The sequence below is a fragment of the Podarcis tiliguerta genome (assembly GCF_965153285.1).
Source record: "Podarcis tiliguerta genome assembly, chromosome: 14".
NCBI classification, from domain to species: Eukaryota; Metazoa; Chordata; class Lepidosauria; order Squamata; family Lacertidae; genus Podarcis; species Podarcis tiliguerta.
In genome coordinates this window covers 47,407,357-47,427,891 of record NC_139547.1, presented here as the reverse complement: position 1 = coordinate 47,427,891, position 20,535 = coordinate 47,407,357, and the positions used below count along the sequence as shown (strand labels likewise).

Sequence of the window (20,535 nt, the reverse complement as noted above, 5' to 3'; positions counted from 1 at the left end):
ACTCCTTCTAATCTCCTTCCCCTTGTCTGCATGTTTTTGCCCCAGAAAGACAGCATGGGAAGAGGGCTAAAAAAAGGGTGGGAGAAGCCATGGCTGAAGGCAGTTAGAAGGCTTTCCAGGTTGTGAGTTGGTAGTTCTAGCATTTTTTTTCTTTTACTTCAGTTTTAGAATTGAAAACAGCTGCTCACTTTTGGGTAAGGATTGCCTCCAGGTGAGCAGTGAGAGGAGCTTTGCAAATTTGCCTCTTCCTTCCCCACACTTTCAAAGTTACTAACACCGCTACATATGGGCAGGCAGGCAGTAACTTTTTGCTAATAACTTGCAGGTTTGTGGAATAATAAAGACTTTTTCTTTATTACTCTGAATCAGAATTTTAAAAACCTCTCTCTTTGGTGTGTATCATAAACTCAGGCATTCGCTATACCAAGAGGCTGAGGAAAGCAATTATCCCATGATGCATCAGTGCTGGCCCTGGTTGTGTCAAGGGGAAGCGGAGGCTCAAGGGAGATATTCTGAGGAGAGCAGATTATCCCATGATGCATCAGTGCTGGCCCTGGTTATGTCAAGGGGAAGCAGAGGCTCAAGGGAGATATTCTGAGGAAAGCCAATTATCCCATGATGCATCAGTGCTGGCCCTGGTTGTGTCAGGGGGAAGCAGAGGCTCAAGGGAGATATTCTGAGGAGAACAGATTATCCCATGATGCATCAGGGCTGGCCCTGGTTGTGTCAGGGGGAAGCAGAGGCTCAAGGGAGATCTTCTGAGGAGAGATTATCCCATGATGCATCAGTGCTGGCCCTGGTTCTGTCAAGGGGAAGCAGAGGCTCAAGGGAGATATTCTGAGGAGAGCCAATTATCCCATGATGCATCAGTGCTGGCCCTGGTTGTATCAATCAGTGGTTCCCTTGATGAACCCTGCAGTGTAATCTTTCTCCTTCAGAAATCACCACAGCAAATTTTAGCGTGAGACCCTTAAAAACCTCACGCTTCTGCTGTGATTGGTGAAATTTCACCATTGTCCGAAGCACTTTATTAGCCACTCGCCCACCGATCCTTGAAAGCGCCTGTTTCATTTCTGCAAATCAGCAGGCAGGCTTCTCATTTTGTGCCCGCCTCATAGGGTCAGCATGGCCAATCCGCGCTGAGGTAGGCGGTGAAGAAAAGGAGGGGGAGCCTGTTGAGTTGGCCACGCCCCCTACAGTACCCAGCACAGGCGTCTATGCATAAACCCCACCTTACGCTCGCGTACGTCATTGCGATTGACGGCGTGGAAATGGCGCTTCATGCGCGCGTGCACTAAGGAGCATGCGCAGAGAACATTAAAGGCCCTTAAGGTGTCCTTAATATAGAGGTAGAAAAACAAGAGTTTTACACGCACAGCTTTCACTTCCGGCTTCCATTCCAACGCCGTAATATAAAGGACACTGTTACATAACGGATAATAAGAGCGCCACTCTACCCTTCCACGTTCCGATCTCTATAGTGCCTTTGAAAGCTACGCACTCTGCTCAGCGCATGCGCCATTAGTGTACACTGCCGGAAGTGTATATTTTATATACGCCTATGGCTTTCTTTTAAAAAAAAAAAAAATAAATTACTACGTCTGTATAATATTAGATTGACCTTTTTTTTTATCCTTGTGAGAGAATAGAAAACAGCCAACGGCTGTTCCGACGTTCACCGGAAGCAGCCGCTCTACCTTTTCCCATCTCTATGGCGATGAAAAACCAGGGGGCGGTGAAGGAGGAGTTGGAAAGAGCGTCGGCATGCGGCGCGTGCGCAGAAGCGGAGTCGCCGTGGCGAGGACGCTCTTTAGCTGCAAAACGCGAAGCCGCTCGGCTCTTGGAGAGCGGGGGAGGGGCGGGGCTTCGGCGCGCCTGCGCAGTGCGCGCCACTCCGAAGCGTGCGCCTGCGCAGTGGCCGACTCTTGCGCCGTGAGGAGGAGGAGGAGGATGCCCCTGAAGTTATTTATAATGTCGGGCCGGCCGCTGGTGACGTAGCGAGGAGTTCGGGCAGCGGCGGCGGAGGAAGCGGCGGCAGCGGCGACGCCTCTTCCCTTCCTGGTCTCCCTCCGTCCGCCCGTCCTTCCTCCTCCGCCCCCGGGCCTCCGCTGCCATGGAGGGAGCCGGGCCGCCTCTGGCGCTGACGGAGCCGGACTCGGGCGGCGCGTGCTGAGGGGCCGGACTCGGGCGCGGTGAGCCGGGGCAGTTGGTTCCGGGGCGGACGCCCCCTCGCCTCGCCAGCGCTTTCCGTAAGAGGCGAGACCGGGGGAGGGGGGAAGCAGCCTCTCTCTCCCCCCTCGTGCCCCTCTGAGGGGGAGAGACCAAGAGGTTCGGGGGCGCCCGCCCTTGTCAAGTGGGATAGGGGCTCCTGGAGGGGCCGGAATGCGGCCCTGAGGCTGCAAAAGGGCTTCCCTGCTCTCTGTGATAAGTTCGGATAAGGCGGAGATGCAGCGCCAATAGGTTCAGGGGCGGAGAAAAGTGGGTAACTCTCTGCCTTTTCTCTCGCCTTCCTCCAAGGCAGTGATAAGCTGAGAGGTCAATAGGTTTGGGGGCGAGCCGCGGTCAGAGGCATTTCCCTTCCTTCCTCTCTTGCTCTTTCTGCCTGTTTTGGTTGGGATAGTGTGGTGAGCATCAAGGCAAACATTTGGGGGCGGAGAGGCTTTCTTCCCCTTCCCCATGCCCTGTTACCTGGGAGGACACCATGGCTCCCTCTTCCCTTTTCTTTAAGAGTCTGGTGGGTGCTGGGGTTTTTTTGGGGGGGGGTGAGGCAGGTTGGACTTGGCTCCCCTCCTGACCCTCTGCCCACAGAAGGGGGCCTTGTGCTCTTGGCGCTTTCTAAGAGGGGTCACAGAGATCAATAGGCTTGCAGTGGGGCCGAGACTTTTATTATTAGCCCCTGCTTATATAATGGGCCTCCTGGCTTACCCCCCCCCCTCGCCGTTTTCTTTCAGTTCGTATGATTGGCTTTGAGCAGTGGGTTTGGGGATTGAGGAAACAGGCTAGGCCTAGTTATAGTGGAGTCCTCGTGTCTCCTCCTAAGTGGGAAGCCAAGAGCAATACTCAATGCAGGAAAGAAGGTCTTTCTTTTCAAACTCTGACTAATTAGGTATTGGTACGTCCCCCACCCCCTTCTCTTCCTGCTGGAGAGGATAATGGATCCAGGTGCATAAAAATGGGCTCTCCTTCCTGTCTCTTTCCCCTTCTTCTGAGAGGGTAACAAAGAGGGAAAGAAGTATAGAGACAGGCAACATTTCATGCCTTCCAGCCTCTAGCTATATGAGAATTTTCTGGACCTTCTGCCCTTTTGCTTGGGAGACAGACAGCAATAGGTATGGGGGGCAAAGAAGGCAGTTACCCCCTCAATGCCATACCTCTGTTTTTGGGGAGTGCTGCTCCCCACCCAGTAGGTAAGGGGGCAACGAGCAGCAGAAAAGCTGTAGAGGAAGGCTCTGGAAAGGGGGAGTGCCTTATTAGCATCTCCTTTATGATGTGTGGGCCTGGTTCCTTTACACCTGGAAAGAGTATGGGATGAACAAGGAGCCAGGGGTGGAAGGGGGATGCACTCACCATTCTCACCTGTTAACACAGGTCAGCTGCTGGCCTCTCCCGTATTCCTAGCTGATGAGTGAGTTACTGAGGAGGCAATATGTATAGAGGGGACAGATAATGCAGCTGAGTGAACTTCCTGTCTGTTGCTTGACCCTGTCCTTCTCCCTGCCTTTAATTGCAGCCACTTTTCCTACTCTTATCCAGGTCAGGCATGGCCTGGAGTGTTTCCTAGGATACAGCGTAGGGAGGTTGACTCAGGTGGTTTGCATGCCTGGGAAAGGGGCTTCCCAGCTATTGGTGCGGTGGGCTCAGATAATGTATCTTGCTTGTTTCTTTTATCTGCACTTTTCCTCCTTGCTCTTTGCTTACACCATTTTCTCCTCCCACAGATGGAGTGCGCTTAATTGTCCTGGCACTCACTTGCGGAACAAGATTGGTACCACTGGACGAGGAGACCTTGCATTCATCTGTCCGTTCCGTATCAGTACTGGAATGAAACTGAATCTGTAACTTTCTTCTCATTCTCGCAAGGATTTGTTTCCCCTTGCCCCTGCTGCAGGGACTTGGGGCGGGGTGTCGCAGAAGGTTGGAGTGCCTTACCCATCACGAAGGGCACCTGGTTTGGTTTGCTCTCCACTTGTGGAAGCTCAGCTGTAGGATTTCTTGTTTTTTCCTCTGGGAGATTATTCCACTAGGATAGACAATGCCTTGAACGGAGACAGCGCTTTCCCACTCACCAGCCCTACAAACCATTCACCGGGGAGTTCAGCAGAGGTGGCGAAGGCGACTGGGGAACTCGCCATGGCTGGGAGTGGCTACACAGACCTGCGAGAGAAGCTCAAATCCATGATGCCTTACCGGGACAATTACAAGGGGGGCGGCACTCGAGACCCTGCCGAGTCTCCCTATGGAGGCACGGGTGGAGCTGCAGAGCGCAAGCGGAAGTACCACGAGGATTCTGAGTCGGAGCCCAGCGACTGCGAGGAGCACCAGCGGGAGGAGGAGGAAGAGGCCCAGAAAGTCAAAAGCGGCATCCGGCAGCTCCGCCTCTTCACCCCCGAGGAATGCGCCAAGATCGAAGCTCGCATTGACGACGTGGTCTCCAGGGCTGAGAAGGGCCTTTATAAAGAGCACACGGTGGATAGGGCCCCTCTCCGGAACAAGTACTTCTTTGGGGAGGGGTATACGTACGGGTCTCAGCTGCAGAGGCGAGGTCCCGGTCAGGAACGGCTGTACCCACGTGGGGAAGTGGATTCCATTCCCGAGTGGGTCCATGACCTCGTCATCCGCAAGCTGGTGGAGCAACGGGTCATCCCTGAGGGCTTTGTGAACAGTGCGGTGATCAACGACTACCAGCCTGGGGGCTGCATAGTCTCCCACGTGGACCCCATCCACATCTTTGAGAGGCCTATTGTCTCGGTGTCATTCTTCAGTGACTCGGCACTCTGCTTTGGCTGCAAGTTCCAGTTCAAGCCCATCAGGGTCTCCGAGCCGGTCTTCTTCCTGCCTGTGAGAAGAGGGAGTGTCACTGTGCTCAGGTAAGGAAACTTGAAGGAGGCCTTTCCAAGTCGTTGGCCAGTTTCAGATCTTGAATTGATAGCTGCACATCCAGACACATTTGTGTGTTGATTTTGTATAGCGTGCTCCGAGTGCTAAATGTTTTGTGATCCTTGCTTGTCTTTTACAGTTGCCATTATTCCTGCCTTACAGTTTCTGGAACAGAACCTGAAAGAGCAGGTGACTTGTGTGTTGGGTCTGCAGGTGACCTTACAAAGCAACATAAGTGTATCCCACTGACTGTAGCAGCGGTTTTCAAACCTGTCTTCTAGTCAGCCCTAAGATGGTTTGAAGTCTCATCCAGGACTCCTCACTGATAAGATCTGTAATGATAGGACAAGCATCTGAGTTTGTTGCGCATTATTAATATTCTCTGCTATATGCAGATGCAGGACTTAGGGGTTCTAAGACATATCCTCAGCTTGTGATCAGCAAGAGCAAACAGCACAGCGAGCACAAACAGTGCAGAATGCAACCTGCAGTGTGCAGGGGGTCCTCAGCATACAAACTTGATGCAAGAATGCTTCCCAAGGAACTGTTGAGGCAAGGTTCATAAGAGCTAGGAGGAGGTTAGCTGGAGAGCACATCAGCCGTAATAGCTTGTGATAAATGCCACCCAGTTTCAGGGGTTCTGCCAAAACGAGCCTCCATGGTTGGAGAAACTGCTTCTCTGCAAGCATTAACCAGGGATTGGGGGGGGACCCCTGGCCCCCCAGGTTTGGCTGGACTACAAGTCCCATCAACCGTGACCAGACCATGCCATCTTGTAGTTAATGGGAGTTGGTGTCCAGCCATATTTGAAGGGCCACAGGTTCCTCACCCCTGCCAATTAATGTGAACTAAAGCAGGGCAGGTGACTTTCCTTATGATGAAGGGTTTCCCTCTCATCCCAGAGAGAAGGAACTCCAGAGAAGGGTAATGACTGTGTGCTGGAAAAGATAGAAGGCTTCGCTTCAGACTCCTGACAACAGGAGTCAACACAAAAGAAGCAGCAAGTCTGATTGGAAGGAGTGCTTTTTTCACTCTGCCTTCCACTCCAGCTGGGGCACTCTCAAGCCAGAGTTGGATAGTTCCCACCTTGTCTGGGAATTTTCCTTGACTCACTGGGGGCGCCTCTGCCCCCCTCACAGCTTGAGAAAAACGTGTTAGTGGAGCAGAGTAATTGTATCTCCCATGCAAACTGGTTTGAGAGCTTTGTGGCTGCAGTTGATTCTCCGTAGTAGTATCATTCTGAAAGTAAAAACCCAATGCAAGAAGTAGCAGTCCTCCTAGGAGTGAGTTAAGCCCTGCATGCAAAACCAGCAATTGACCTTCCCTGCCGGGAATTGGGCAGGGAGCCCTTGCTCACTGTACTCCTGAATTGCCGCTGGTGGTAGTGTTTTGTCATTTCTTGTCCACTGTCCTGATACCTTGCAATAAGGACAGCTTTCATAAGGGGAAAGCTATCTCAAGCATGCCAACCCTTTAGGACTGAACTAAGTATTAGCGTACCCATTTATCTACAGGTGTTTCCATGGGTTTCTCCAAGCCCGTTCTCTGTTGGCTGTAGAGCCAAGACTGTTACTTTGCAATATGCAGTGCTGATGTTTTCTGTAGCGTTCTCCTCTTCAATTCCTGGCTCTGCTTTTTTCTCTGAAGCTGTGTTTACAGTGTAAATACCTACAGGTAACACTAGACAGCATTCCTTGTGGCGTTCGTGCCTGTGGAAGAGCAACTTCTCCAGGAGCAGAGTGTGAAAGGGCGCGAAATGTTGGGTCAGGATAAGCCTGTGACAAACTGTATTTATAGCCGTGTAAGCCAAAGCCAGCTCTCCGCCAGGATGAGTCAAACATCCCTAATGGTTCCGCGTTGCCATGGCAAAGGGAGGGCAACCAACATTTTTTGGTCTGAGGAGTGAACACTTCTGCCAGTCTGAAAGGCTGCTTGAGGGGGTAACGTGATCCCCTGCTTACATTTGTAAAGCGATCTCCGCATGAGCCAGGAAGGAAAATCTCTCCCTCACATAAACACGGCCTTGCACAATAGTCCAGGTGCATCAATAATAAAGCAGTGTAAGGACTAAGCATTATCTCTAAAAGTGCGCACATTAACCAAGGCTCACGCAGAATTACATGTGGCAGGAACTTCCAGGAAGGGGCTGAGCAGCTGTGCACTCCGCAGTTGAAATGAAACTCTGCCTGATGCAGTTTGATAGCAAGGAGGTGCTAAACACAGGAAATTATTTTGTCAGTCTAACGAAAGGTCTGTTGCAAAACCTGGATGGCTCCCACCATGGTGTATGCAGTAAGAATTGTTGGCCCTACCCATTTTTTAGGGAGATATAATTTATGCATAATAATGGAGGCAGCCTGCAGCTTACACTGGTTGCTAAGCCTGCTGAAGCCACCCGCTTCTGCTATGGAGTTGCCATGTGTGACTAGCAAGACTAACAGGACTCTTGGCTTGCACCTGCCTCCCTGGCTGTTTCAGATAGCTGAAGACAGTGGCATCCCTTCAAAAAGATGACTATCTCTTCTTACCTTGCTCATCTGTGGTAACGTTGCAGGGATGCACCCCAAAAGGGGAAATTGGTACCCTAAGACTTGTCCCAGGTGAGCAGGCAAGCGGCTTTTCAGAAGCCTTGCTTTGTATTCATGAATTCTTTGCTTTAAGGGGGCAGTGGCTTTTCCTTTTGTCCAAAGCTTTCTGCTCCTGATTCTGATAAGAGAACCAGCTGCCCTGTTAGTTTTGCTTTGCGGCAACTATGTCAAATGTGAACCTAATTCATTAAGAAAGGAATGGCTGAAAGAACTTCACCTGTGCTTCAGAGTTGCCAAGTTGGAGGGAAGGAGTGGAATGGAATTCCAGATTATTTGACCATATGAGCTTTTCACGGATGGATGGGTGAAGTCCCCTCTGCATAGAGCAGCATGGGCCTACTGCAGCCTACAGTATCTGAGTCAGTTCCTCAGGGACAGAAACAGCATTTCCACAAGTCTTTTCTAGTAGCAGAAATCTTCTAGAATTTCAGTAGGCCTACGGGTGGGTCATCATGTAGCACCTTCACTGTCCTGTTCCAGCTTGCCTGGTTTCCAAGAAAAGAAGGCAGCATTAAGCAACTAGCACACTTTAAACGCAGAAGTTACTTCGGTTTGAGGGCAGCAGCTACTAAGCTTTTGGGCATTAACTATAAAAAGGGCACCTTTCCAAGGGAGGTTGGCCTGAGCAGAAAGTCAGCACTGCCAGTGCAGCGCCCAGCGCTCCTAGATCTGCTTGGCACTGCCAGAATGGACTAGGCCAGTGTTCCAGTCACGTGGGCCAGCTGGGTATAAAAACCTGGTCAAGAAGGGAGGGAGTAGTTCTAAATACGGCTGCTGTCGAGAGGGCTAGCAGGGAGAACCTAGCCAAATAGAAGCAGCATGCTTGTTATGGCAACATGAGTCTTAATATCGCTTGGTCAGTGGCTTTTGCTGGTAGCGGAGAGGTTGATGCAACAGTTTGCTTTCTGTTTACAGGAGTTATGTGGGCAGGCACTTACGCTTTGCTCACCATCCTTGTTCTTGAGTGTCTTAAGAATGCAGCTTCCTAATTCTTGCCTCCTGATTGTTCAGCACATGACTGCTGTACCGCCCTAGATGATATTTATATGCTTTTTGCATGGGAGGAGAGAATCTGTAAGTGCTGCTTTAAATGTTACGAAGAAATGCAGGGAATGGGAAGCGCAGTTCCTGTTCTCTACAACTTGGCTGAGAGGGGGAGTCACTTTGAACTCTCTTGAGAGGGCTTGAAAAGTTGATGAGATGCCCTTTCACAGAGACAGTGTCTCTCCCAGAAGACTTATCTGCTCCTAGTGTAAATGATCAGGGTTTTGCGGCCCTATTGGGAATTTCTGCTCCTGTGAAATAGTGTGCAACTAGTTAGGTATGATGCTGTACATAGTTTCTGTAACACTGTACCCCCCCCCCCCCCATTTTGGCAATGATTGCTTTCAGGCATGGGCTGGTGGCCAACTGGGGGAATCCACCATACCTGACAGAAATTTTTGAAATCCGTAGCTGCAGTGAAGGTGTGTCCTACTGAAATAGAACAACCTAAGTCTATTTTCCGTCATATCTGAATTTGGTCGCTTTCATACAGTGGCTCTTTGGAACTCAGACGTCTCTGCAAATCCATCCATGAAAGCCAATGCACATATTGTTGCCGTGCTGCTAGGAAACTTCATAGCAAAGTTATTGAAATGGTCAGTTTGTGGGGGTTGGGTTATGCAGGCAAGGTTCGAGGTGTATTAACAATACAAACTTAAACTGGTTTTAATAGTCAAGGGTTTCTCAGTGAACTCTGGGAATGGTAGTCCTGTGAGGATGTTAAGAAACTACATAGTCTGCTAATACCCAGGGTAATCCTGAAGCCACACTAGATAAACTGGGTTTAACTTAGTGGAGAAGACAAGCCAACCTGGACCCTGAGATCGTCATCTGAGATCCATCTTTGAGTATGTCTCATTTTCCAAGACAAGGCAGATGCAGGCAGGGCCTTTTTCTTGGTGGCACTCAGTTTGCAGAATGCTGTTGCCCAGGTCTCATGTGTATCAAGGCTACTGATACTGGGGTCTTCACAAACACATGGCTTCTGTTCGTGGCTAATGATAATGGTAGCCAGGGAATAGAAGGCATTGCTTCAGTATTTCCTGACTGTGAGCAGTTCATTGTAGCCTTCTGCAAAGGAACTTGCTCACAGTCCCTCTGAATAGGAGAAATAGTGCTTTGAGTGCCATTAAGGTTTTCAGAATTACCCGGTAGTCATGGGTCTGGAATCAGGGAAGTGCTGTGTACTGAAATCTGGCTGAGCCCTCATAGTCTTTGCAGCTATGCTGTAATGCAGATCCTGTCAAGGACCTCAAATGGAACAAAAATGTTTCTCTCCCCCCACCCCCAAACTTCCCCTAGATCTTGGGCACAGTTGTCAGAATGTAGTTATTGAGTTTGCTCACCTTGCTGCCCAAGCAAGCTAGACTTCGTCCTGTCTTCTCATTTTCCCCACACCCACCTTCCTGCACCAACATTCTACCTGTTCAGGTAGATGCTTACCTGAGCCACTGGTCTCTGCAGCCCGGAAAATAACAAAGTTGACTCTTGGGGAGGGAAGGTAGGAAGATTCTTACATTGGGAATTTGAAGACTCCAGCAAAGCTGGCCCACGCTACTGCATTTGATCTGTGGTTATGGGTGGCAGCGAGGGTTTGGAGTAGGTGGCGGAACCATGCAAGCAATGGTCTGTGTGGCAAATATTTTTATATGGCTTTCTCAAGAGCAGGGGTGGGGAAGCTGTGGCCCTCCTAAAGTTGTTGAGCTCTCACTCTCATCATTCCCTGCTGTTGGCCACATTAGCTACAGCTGTTGGGAGTTGGTGACCCCTGCTCTAGAGGATCTCAGGGCAGGATGGTGGTCCCAGGTAATACGCAATCAATCCCTGATATTTCGAGACAGGACTGGAAATGTTCTCTGTCTGAAATCCTGGAGAGCCACCGCTAGTTAGCAATACGGAGCTACCTGGGCCAATGGTCTGTCTCTGTATAAGGCAGATTCAGACATGAACCTGAGAAAATGGCCTTGTCTGCTGTATTGATGGTGAGCCAGTGTGGCATAATGGGTAGAGTGCCCGCATAGGATCTGGGAGACCAGGGTTCAAATCCCCATTCTCAAAGCTCGTTGGGTGAGCTTGGGCCAGTCCCTGTCTTAAAATACCTCACAGAGTTGTTGTTTGGATAAGATGTGGAGGGAGAGAGCATTGCCACCCTGAGCTCCTTAGGAAAAAAGGTGGAATATAAGTGAAATAAACTTAAACGGTGGGCAGAGATGTTATGAAGGGCTATAAGTGTTGGCTGAAGTTGTAGACGGAGCTGTTTGATCACCAGTATGGCTGAACTGGGGCTGGAGAGAAACAGGAGCAGATACAGCCTTTTAAAACTTAAGTTGGCTTGGTTTGAAATCCCTCTTGGATCTTTCTCTTCCACAGTGGTTACGCAGCTGATGAAATTACACACTGCATTCGACCACAGGATATCAAGGAGAGGAGAGCAGTCATCATCCTTAGGAAGTAAGTGGTGAAGCATCTTTGAAGAGAATGTAATTTGTATATGTTTCCAAAAAGGGGAAAACATCCTTTCACATTCTTGCTGCTGCCAATACTCTGAGCAGCTAAAACTGGTAGCAGCTAACGCAGATGATTCTGTCCTGGCTAAGCAAAATCACTCTCGAACTTTGTGAGACATAGCTGTTTCCTTGCTCCCATTTATGGTTTGTTTGTTTTTAAAATGTTAAGCCGGGCTTCCTTAACAAGATGCAGGGAGGAACCTGGGGCACTTCTCGATGACCCAGTAAATCCTGGGAAACCGTAACTCTGCTGGGAGGCCGAGGAAGTGTTTTCTTAGCATTCTCAAAACACCCTGCCCCTTCCTAGCACTTAACTGGTAAAACACATTGTGGTCTGTTTTGAAAGCATGCGGCCAGGAAAAGTGGAAAGAATGGACTAGCCCCACTAAATCTTCCTTAAAGTAACAGCGCTTCCTGCCCTTTCCATTGGCTCGCACACATACACCGGTCGGAAGCAGAGACTTGGCTTTGCAAATACAACTCAGAACAGCAGGCTTAAGAGGCCTGTGTGCTCGATGTGGTTTTGGTGTGAGAGAGTTTGAACCCCCCTGACGTGTGGTGGGCTCACACAGTTGGCTTAAAGCTGAAGGTATTCGCTGCACAATACAAATTTGGAGCTTCTCACAGCACATTCTACGCCACAGAGCAGGATCCCCAAATTTAGACCTCCAGGTGTTTTTGGACTACAGTTCCCATCATCCCTGACCCACTGGTCCTGCTAGCTAGGGATGTTGGGAGTTGTAGTCTAAAAGCAGCTGGAGACCCAAGTTTGGGAAACACTGTTACAGAGTAATGGTGGGCAACCTGCAGTCTTCCAGGTGTTGTTGAACTCCAGTTCCATTAGCTCCAGCCAGCATGGCCTGCGGTCAGGGATTGATGGGAGTTGTGATCCAGTAACATCTGGAGGGCCCAGTTACAGTGTGTTCTGCTTCCCTTATAGAATCATAGAATTGTAGAGTTGGAAAGGAAGCCTGAGGGTCATCTAGGCAAACTCCCTGCAATGCAAGGACTCAACTTGATCATACATGACAGATGGCCATCCAGAACCTTCTTTAAAAAGGAAGGAGAGTCCACCACCTCTTGTAGGCTTCTGTTCCACTGTCAGAAAGATCTTCCTGATGTTTAGTCGGAATCTCCTTTATTGTATCTTGAAGCCATTGGTTTGGATCCTAGCCTCCGTAGCAGGAGAAAACAAGCTTGCTCTATCTTCCATGTGACAGCCCTTTAGATAATTGAAGATGGCTATCTTACTCCTCAATGGGACGCGGGTGGCACTGTGGTCTAAACCACTGAGCCTCTTGGGCTTGCCAATCAGAAGGTCAGCAGTTCGAATCCCCGCAATGGGGTGAGCTTTTATTGCTCGGTCCCAGCTCCTGCCAACCTAGCAGTTCGAAAGCATGCCAAAAAGTGCAAGTAGATAAATAGGTACCGCCCCAGTGGGAAGGTAAACGGCATTTCCGTGCACTGCTCTGGTTTTGGTGTTCCATTGCACCAGAAGCGGCTTAGTCATGCTGGCCACATGACCCAGAAAAACTGTCTGCAGACAAACGCTGGCTCCCTCGGCCTGTAAAGTGAAATGAGTGCCACAACCCCAGAGTCATCTGTGACTGGACTAAACTGTCAGGGGTCCTTTACCTTTTACCTTTTTATTTTACTGCTCTCAGTTTCCTCTTTACCAGGCTAAACATACCCAATTCCAACAACCATTCCTCATAAAGGCTTGGTTTCCAAACCCTTTCTTATCTTGGTCGCCCTCTCACAGGAGTAGATTAGCCCCAATGCTGCCTTGCAGGCTGGGTTTGCATCTCCACTCGAGAGAGTTGGAATTGTATCCATGATTTGTGGAATCCTTGGCAGTGAAATGGGAGAGTGTCAGGTTGCTAGTCTGCTAGTGGCCCTGGTTGTGAGCAGTGTCTCCAGTAATGTGCATCGGACAGGGAGCTCAGGGGCTCCAACCCTTGCAAAACATGGCGGCTAGGGTCAAACAATCCTCCGGCAGTGTTCATAAGACTCTGGGGAAGGTTCTTTTTCATGTCTCGCACTCACACCTCTGCTAACTCAGTACTTGCTTGAGAACAGAAGTGCGTAATGAGGAAATGATCTAGCTCCGATTCACTTCGAGTGGAATTTTCCTGAACAGTCTGGTAACCGGCGTGGTCATAAAAACTTCAAGGCAGTGGAAGCGTAGCAATATTTATGGATCCTTCCTGCATGCTCTGGGCTGCTGCGGAGGGTGGCTGCAGAACAGCCTGGCGATCTCTGAGGCGGAGTTGGTGGAGCGACCAAGAAAGAAATTGGCTTTCAGCTTAAGAGCAGATGGAAAAACACGAGGCTGCAGCTCAGCTCTCAGCTAGTTTCAGGAGCAGGTTGCAAGATTATTTTACCCCTGTCCTGTTAGTTTGGGACAACCTCTTGAGCTACTTAGAACTTTAAGGAATGTGTTTGCCTGATGAGAACTGGGACCTGGCAACGTGTTGAGGGGCAGGAGGTAAGCAGAGCTCCACCTCTGGTTTCTGAGCCTGCATTAAATGCTGCTTGCAGACATTCAGATAACAGGGTTTGGTCCAGCTGAAGTAGATCAACTGACTGATCGAGAACTGGGCAAGTGTGTCAGAAGTGTTGGTTTTATTTGGGCAGTTAGAAAGATAATCTTCATCAGACTTGTTACTTATGCAAATTACTTAACAGTTTGGACAAGTAACTTCTAAGACATCTTTAGTTTTGGGAGTGTTTGGTAAGGTTGCTATAAACATCAACAAGTCTCTGGATGGTCCACCCCTTTTGGCTTTTATCATGGAATTGCAATATCTCCGTTTAAAAATAATAATCATGAAATGCAAGCCAGAAGGAAGCAGAGCAGCAGCGAAATATTAAAACGCAAAACGTCTGTTTTGAAAAAGTAGTTATGCTACGTTGACAGCAGGCAAGCATCCTCTGGCACTGAGACTTCTTGGAATATTTGACAGGCTCTTGACTGGTGTGCCAATCCTACAAGCTTCGATGCTTTTTTCTTCTTATGGAAAGATTGCTTCACAAATGCTGGTTTCTGCTCCAGTGCCAAACGCTCTGCTTGGAATCATGCAGCGAGAGAGGCCAGCGGTCAGGGATGCTGGGAACTGTAGCTCAACAACATCTGGAGGGCCACAGGTTCCTCATCCCTGCCCTGCAACCTGCTACGGATAAAGGACATGGCTTCCTTTCTGCGATCCTTGGACCACCTGTCCCCTTCCAACTCCACTATCGCGTGTATCCATTTGGCACCTGCCAATTCAGTTCAGCATGTGGCTTCTAAGACAAATGGGCAGAAGAAGCAGGGTGGGCCATGCAGAAAGCTCTAGTCCCATTTGTAGCCCCAGCGTTGCCCTCTGAGTGCGTGTCTCAGGTCCCAGTCAAACTCGTGGTGGCAGAGGAGTGGTCCTGTGGGCAGGTGTAGCTGGGGAAATCCATAATTCTATCCTAGAAAGCAGCTTCTGCAGATCAATAAACAAACGGCTTCTGCGCATGCATGCCAAAGTTGGAGCTGAAAGCATACACGCTGCTTTTTTATGCCATGTGGGCTGTGGAAGTCTGCTATTCCTGGGGCATCTGGGGTTTCTTTCGGAAAAAAGCTGGGAAAATCCAACTAGAGTGTTCAACTGCATATATATCAGTGAACTGGCGTCAGATTCAATTTAGGTCAGCATTTCTGTAAATGTTAACTGTCATGCTAGGCAGGAGCTCTGGTTGGTGCCCAGTCAAGATACATATAAAATACGGATTTCGGGGAGGGGAGAGGCACTTTGAAGTTTCCCCTAGCAACAGATAGGGAGGCCTGACTTTTGCTCATCAGATCACATGTGTGGCATGTGGCCGCCGCCTCTTGCCTGCACCCCTGGGGCAAATGTTGAAAGCTGGCACAGTGTCTCTTAACACAAATAATGTCTCTTGTTCCGATGCAGCCAGTAGAATTAGATGAGCATCACTTTTGTGTCTTAACCCTTCCAGGACCAGGCTAGACGCTCCCCGGCTGGAGACGAGATCCCTGAGTAGTTCTGTGCTGGTGCCAGGGTACGCCTCTGACCGCCTGTCAGGAAGCAACAGGGACCCCATCCTGAAGCCAAAGAGGTCCCATCGCAAAGCAGACCCAGACGCTGCTCACCGGTAAGTGAATCTGCAGCGGGACAGAGCAGGAGGAGGATAGCTGCGCATCATAGAGAGAGGCAGGAGAGCTGCTGAGTTGTGTGGTTCTGTGGATTGAGGAAGGAGTGACCTCTTGCTTGGCTTCTGCTGGTTTTTGCATGCGACTGTAACCCACGGTTGGGAGAGTCCACTTCGTAGCCCTGCGGGTGTCAGTCTTTGCACTCAAGTCCAAGTGCCACGATTAATGGAATTGTGCAGAAGCAGTGGCTGCTTCCGGTTGCAAAATGAGGTTTTGGTCTGGAATCTGTGAGTGGGGAGGCTGGTATTGGCACAAAAGAGGCAAACCTATTACCTCCACTCCTTCTGGGTGTGTGCTTTGCAGGTGGGGCTGTCTCTGCCCTGGAAGTAAGGCTTAGATGCTTCCACAGAGATACCCATCCATAATTTCTGTCCAGCGTGTGTGGATATAATTTGGCTTTGGAGTGGTGTTGAACTCTTCCTATGTGGTGCAGCTGTTTGCAATACAGCGTTCTGAGGTTAGGTCAAGGACCAATGCTACAGTCGTCACAAGGGAAGGTCTAGGCACTGTTTCCCCCCAATGTTGTTGTCAATATCGTTTCATACAACACACTAAAACATCAAATACAGTGGTACCTCGGGTTAAGTACTTAATTCGTTCCGGAAGTCCGTTCTTAACCTGAAACTGTTCTTAACCTGAAGCACCACTTTAGCTAATGGGGCCTCCTGCTGTTGCCGCGCCGCCGGAGCACAATTTCTGTTCTCATCCTGAAGCAAAGTTCTTAACCCGAGGTACTATTTCTGGGTTAGCAGAGTCTAACCTGAAACGTATGTAACCCGAGGTACCACTGTAAAACAATTTGGAATAAAACAAATCAAAGCTTTAAGGAAAATATTTTAGATCCTTCTCTAAGTGACGTTTTGCTTTCCCCAGTCGTTAGCCGGACACCCAGAGATCTCCATAAGGTCGCAGTTGGACCGGCGGCGCCAGTCGCAAAATGAGCCTGACTGATTTCTAACCCTGCCCCGAATCCTCTCATTGGTCTGTCTGTCTCTCTTTCCTCTCCTCAGACCTCGGATTCTAGAAATGGATAAAGAGGAGAACAGGCGCTCAGTCCTCTTGCCCAAGCACAGGAGGCGGAGCCATTTCAGCTCTGAGAACTATTGGCGGAAGTCTTACGAGTACACGGAGGACTTTGACGAGGAAGAGGAGGACGGCAGTCCAGCTCGGAAAGTGAAGATGAGGCGGCACTGAGGGATTCTGTTCTTTCACCCCCACCCCTTCCAACAGAGATATTTGAGCTGATGAGACTGGCCTTCAGGCTGTGAAATCGTATCTTCCCCCACCCCTCCTCCCTCCCACCCCCCCTTGGCTATTTCTCATCTAGCTTCAAGGTTGTATTCTCCCTCGCCCCCCCACCCCTTTTACGCTGAAGAATGGATCTGGAACGGATCTGGCTTTTTTTTCTTTTTCCTTCAAGAGAGGCATCAGTGCTGACCAGGTTGTATCTGCAGCCACCTGCCCTCTTCCCCTCTGCTCCCCCACCCCCGGGCAGTCGGCTGCGCCCCTCGAAAGCGTGGAGGAGCAGCTTGTCTTTAAAGGGGCGGGGAGAAAGCTTACGTTGTTCTTTGAGGTGTTTGGGCTGGAGTGGATTTTGAAGATGCCAAAAAAAAAAAAGTGGTGCGTTGAGTTTGCCGAAGGAGTTGAGAATATTCGTTTATGCTCTTGGCGCTGCTGCTTCTTGAAAACGTTACAAATACAGCGTTTCTCCTTCCCCACCCCAATCCTCACACTACCAGCCGCGTGGTGAAATGCTCTCCGTATCGCCACCCTGCTCCGCTCCACACCAAAGGGCTCCTGATTTCTGAAGCCGACGGCCATGTGAATTTATTTTCCTCGCTGTCATTTCAAAAGCCGCCTCCCTCCAGCAACTGGAAATCTAAAGCTTTGCGAACACCTCTTCTTCTTCTTCTGTTGTTGTTTTTTGGGTGACACCGGATGACAAAGCGTTTAGGACGTGTTGCACTTTAGTGTCAGGGTTTATCGCCCCCTCCCCTTGAAATGCCATATAATTCCCCCCCACCCTCCTTCCCCAAAACCCTTACTTGCTTGGGCTAGCAAGCACCTGTGTTTTCTGCGCTGCTAATGGAAAAAAAAGGATACAGTCGTGTTTTCTCTTTCTGTGAAGGATGCACAGTGGTTCCACATTGGGGCTGCTGCTTGAGGGCTCATTGAGGGGCGGGAGGGGGGCAACTCTTGGAGGGGGAGGAGCTGCTTGGCTGGAAACCTCAGATTCTGCCGAATCCCTCACACTAACAGCATAGGGCCCATACCTAGCATTTTCTGTATAAACATAGTTATTTTGAAGACATTTACCCGCTTTGTTTCGATTGAGGCTTTCCTTCTCCCCACCCTCCTGGAAAACCAGACTTTCCGTCTCTCTTGACACTTGAAAAAGATGCTTCTGTGGCGGCTGTCCATTCTTAAAGGTAGATGGCCCCGGGCAAACACTCACCGCCAGGAATCCAGACTGGGCGGGAGCTGCGTCTGTGTGGGGCAGCCCTGCTCCCTTGGTTCTCCCAGTGAGGTGGGTCTTGGGATCAGTGAAGCAGGAACGTTTAGGCTGCCCCATGCAGAAGGCAAGAATAGTGGGTGAATTGGCATCCTTTTCTGCTTCTTCAGTGACTTCAGGCGATGGGCTCCCCCGGCTCCTCGTCTTGCACCAAAAGCATCTTGCTAAAGGCATGTTAGACCTCGTGTTTGGAGCTGTCAGCTGGCCTCTTAACGTGCTTCATGCTTCTTTCCTGCTTGAGCCACACCCAGAAAAGCACGTCCTGTTGCCCTCAAAGAGTTCAGCTTTTAAATGTTAGGTCTTCTCCCCAATGGCTGTAATCTCTCTCTCTCTCTGTCTGTCTGTCTGTCTGTCTGTCTGTCTGTCTCTCTCTCTCTCTCTCTCTCTCTCTCTCTGCTTCCTGCTTTGTCCCAGCCTGCCTGGAAGAGTTTTCAGCGTTCAGGAACCAGGTCAGAACCTGGGTTCAAATCGCCTAAAAATCACCCTTATTTTTTTAAAACCACACACGAGAAGCCCAGCTTTCTGAACCAAAAATCTGTGGTTCAAAACATCCACCCTTAAGTATCCTGAACTTCATTTGTTCTTCTCAACTCTCATACCTGAGGAATTCTCTTTCTCTCCCCCGCACCCCCGCCAACCAGGTTGCACGTGCCTTTTTGCTATGATCTATATACCTCATAACCATCAAATTACCTTATGCTTTTGACGGACGAGGAGGTTTTGACCCCGAATCCCCAGGTTGCCTCTTGTGCTTTATTCAACAGGGCTGATGCTCACCTCCTCTAGAGCTTGCTCCGATGGGATGGGCCAACCCACCATATTGCTACAACACGTAATATAATTATTATTTTTAATAATTTGTCTTCCCTCCTGACTTGCCACCAGAGTGGAACCTTTTTGCTTTCAAAAGAGTTATGGCTTCATCATAACACCACTTCAGTTTTCCTTCAAAGTTCCTTTGGGGGTGTGGGCTGCTCCCACTTGCTAATTTGGTGGGGCAAATGTGTTGAGCTTGGCTCTTCCTTGCTCCTTCGCCACAGGTGAGGAGGAAGCAGGATGCAGGTGGGACGCCAGATTGCCGAAAGTTCCCCAAATACCCTGGCAGTGCAAGAAATGCTTTTTTTTTTTTTTTTTTTTTTTTTTTTTTTTTGCCCCTGTGAAGGGAGCACGTCATCCAAGAAAATGGATGTCGGTGCTTTGACTAATCTTAAGGACTGAAGGGCTTTAGTAGATTTGCTGCCTTATAACTCAGCATCCCTGTCAGTTTAGTGCATTTCCACCAGAATTTGGGTTTCATTTGACCCGCTCCTCTTAAGTGTTAGAAAACAGGTTTCAGTTTCCGCTTTGTGATTTGCCATAACCGAGATGAAGTTGACTTGTGGGTGAGCATCCCAGATCCGATTTTTCTCCCGTAAAGAAGGCCTTTGCTTCTCTGCGCCCCTGCTGCGTCGGCACTGAACCGACCATACGGTGAGCAAGGAGGCAAATGGGTGAATCTTCTTTTCTCTTCTTCTCCGCGTCCCACCTTTGGTGCCAAGCACCTGGTAACCTTGCCGGAAAGGCATATAGGGAAAAATGACATCGCAATAGTTCTGTTGGCACTTTCTGGTTCTTGCACCTGTTTTAAAAGTTTTGGATTCCCCTGTCCATAAAAACCACTGGAGGCCAGGGCACTTGCCAGCTGCCTCCCGAAAAGTTAGATTTTCCTGGAATGTCGCGAAGGAGGGTAAAAGCCAGGGGCTGGCATGTACTTTCTCCCACTTCTCTGCAGTTTGCTTTTCTCAGGCACCATCTGCTGTGGCGATTGACCCAGTTCTAAGGCACAGTCTGATGGGATTAGACAAAAAACAGAAAAAGCCACCCCGTTTCTGAGATTGAAAAGTGTTGACGGATGCCTTGGTTCCTTGTTTCTGATGCTGTTAGTGTGAGGTTTGATGGCAGCCAATCACTGGTAACAGGATCCAGCCACGGCCCCTCACCCAGGGTCAGGCTGCTTTTGAAATTTTGAGGTTTGTGTGGTTTGGGATCTGTTTCCAGTGATTAGCTGGGGGTTTTTGTTTTGTTTTGTTTTGTTTTAAAAAGCACCAAGTACGGATGTGCTGGAGCCTGAAGGCAAAACTTGCTCCAGAGCGTTCCTGGGTTTCTCTCCTCCTTGCACCTCCACCCCCCTCTCTTCCCAAGCACACACTTAAAAAAGAAAAAGGAAAAAAAAAAAAAAAGTTCTGGCTGACTTTTTTGTGTTTTTTTTAAAATGGAAAAAAAAATCTAATTTTTTGTTACAAATAAAATAAGTGGCAATATTTTTTTCTGTAATTTTTCATAGGAAAAAAGTGTGATTTGTAAAACCAATTGTACAGTTCTGAAGTTTGAAATACACAAAATCGCCGTACTGCGTGGCACGCTGTCAATGGGGGAGGGAGGGGAAGGGAGAGATTATTTTCCGTACAGTACAGTGTATTTGGGGAGAAATCTTTTAATTCGGGTTGATTTAGGAAGAGCTATAGTTCCCTGTCAGGGTTTGAAATTTTTTTTTCTTCTTGTATAGAATGCTGCATTTAACTAAATAAAAGCCGAAAGCATCACTTGACT

The 20,535-nt window shown here is 49.3% G+C and overlaps 2 protein-coding genes across 2 annotated transcripts in view; one reads left to right on the top strand and one right to left on the bottom strand.

Moving 5' to 3' along the window:
* Positions 1–20,535, bottom strand: part of LOC310664458 (uncharacterized protein) — a 541,032-nt gene that overhangs the window by 81,424 nt on the left and 439,073 nt on the right. The window lies entirely within an intron of this gene.
* ALKBH5 (alkB homolog 5, RNA demethylase) lies at positions 1,786–20,528 on the top strand. The gene is made up of 5 exons (XM_083413678.1): positions 1,786–2,192; positions 3,939–5,087; positions 11,100–11,180; positions 15,221–15,376; positions 16,445–20,528. The coding sequence occupies exons 2-5, from the start codon at positions 4,351–4,353 to the stop codon at positions 16,626–16,628; spliced, it is 1,158 nt and encodes a 385-aa protein (XP_083269804.1). The 5' UTR covers positions 1,786–2,192; positions 3,939–4,350; the 3' UTR covers positions 16,629–20,528.

Coding starts and splice junctions, on each gene's coding strand:
- ALKBH5 (XM_083413678.1), top strand. CDS start 4,351: ATGGCTGGGAGTGGCTACACAGACCTGCGAGAGAAGCTCAAATCCATG. Junction 11,181..15,220: donor GCAGTCATCATCCTTAGGAA/GTAAGTGGTGAA, acceptor TAACCCTTCCAG/GACCAGGCTAGACGCTCCCC. Junction 15,377..16,444: donor GACCCAGACGCTGCTCACCG/GTAAGTGAATCT, acceptor TCCTCTCCTCAG/ACCTCGGATTCTAGAAATGG.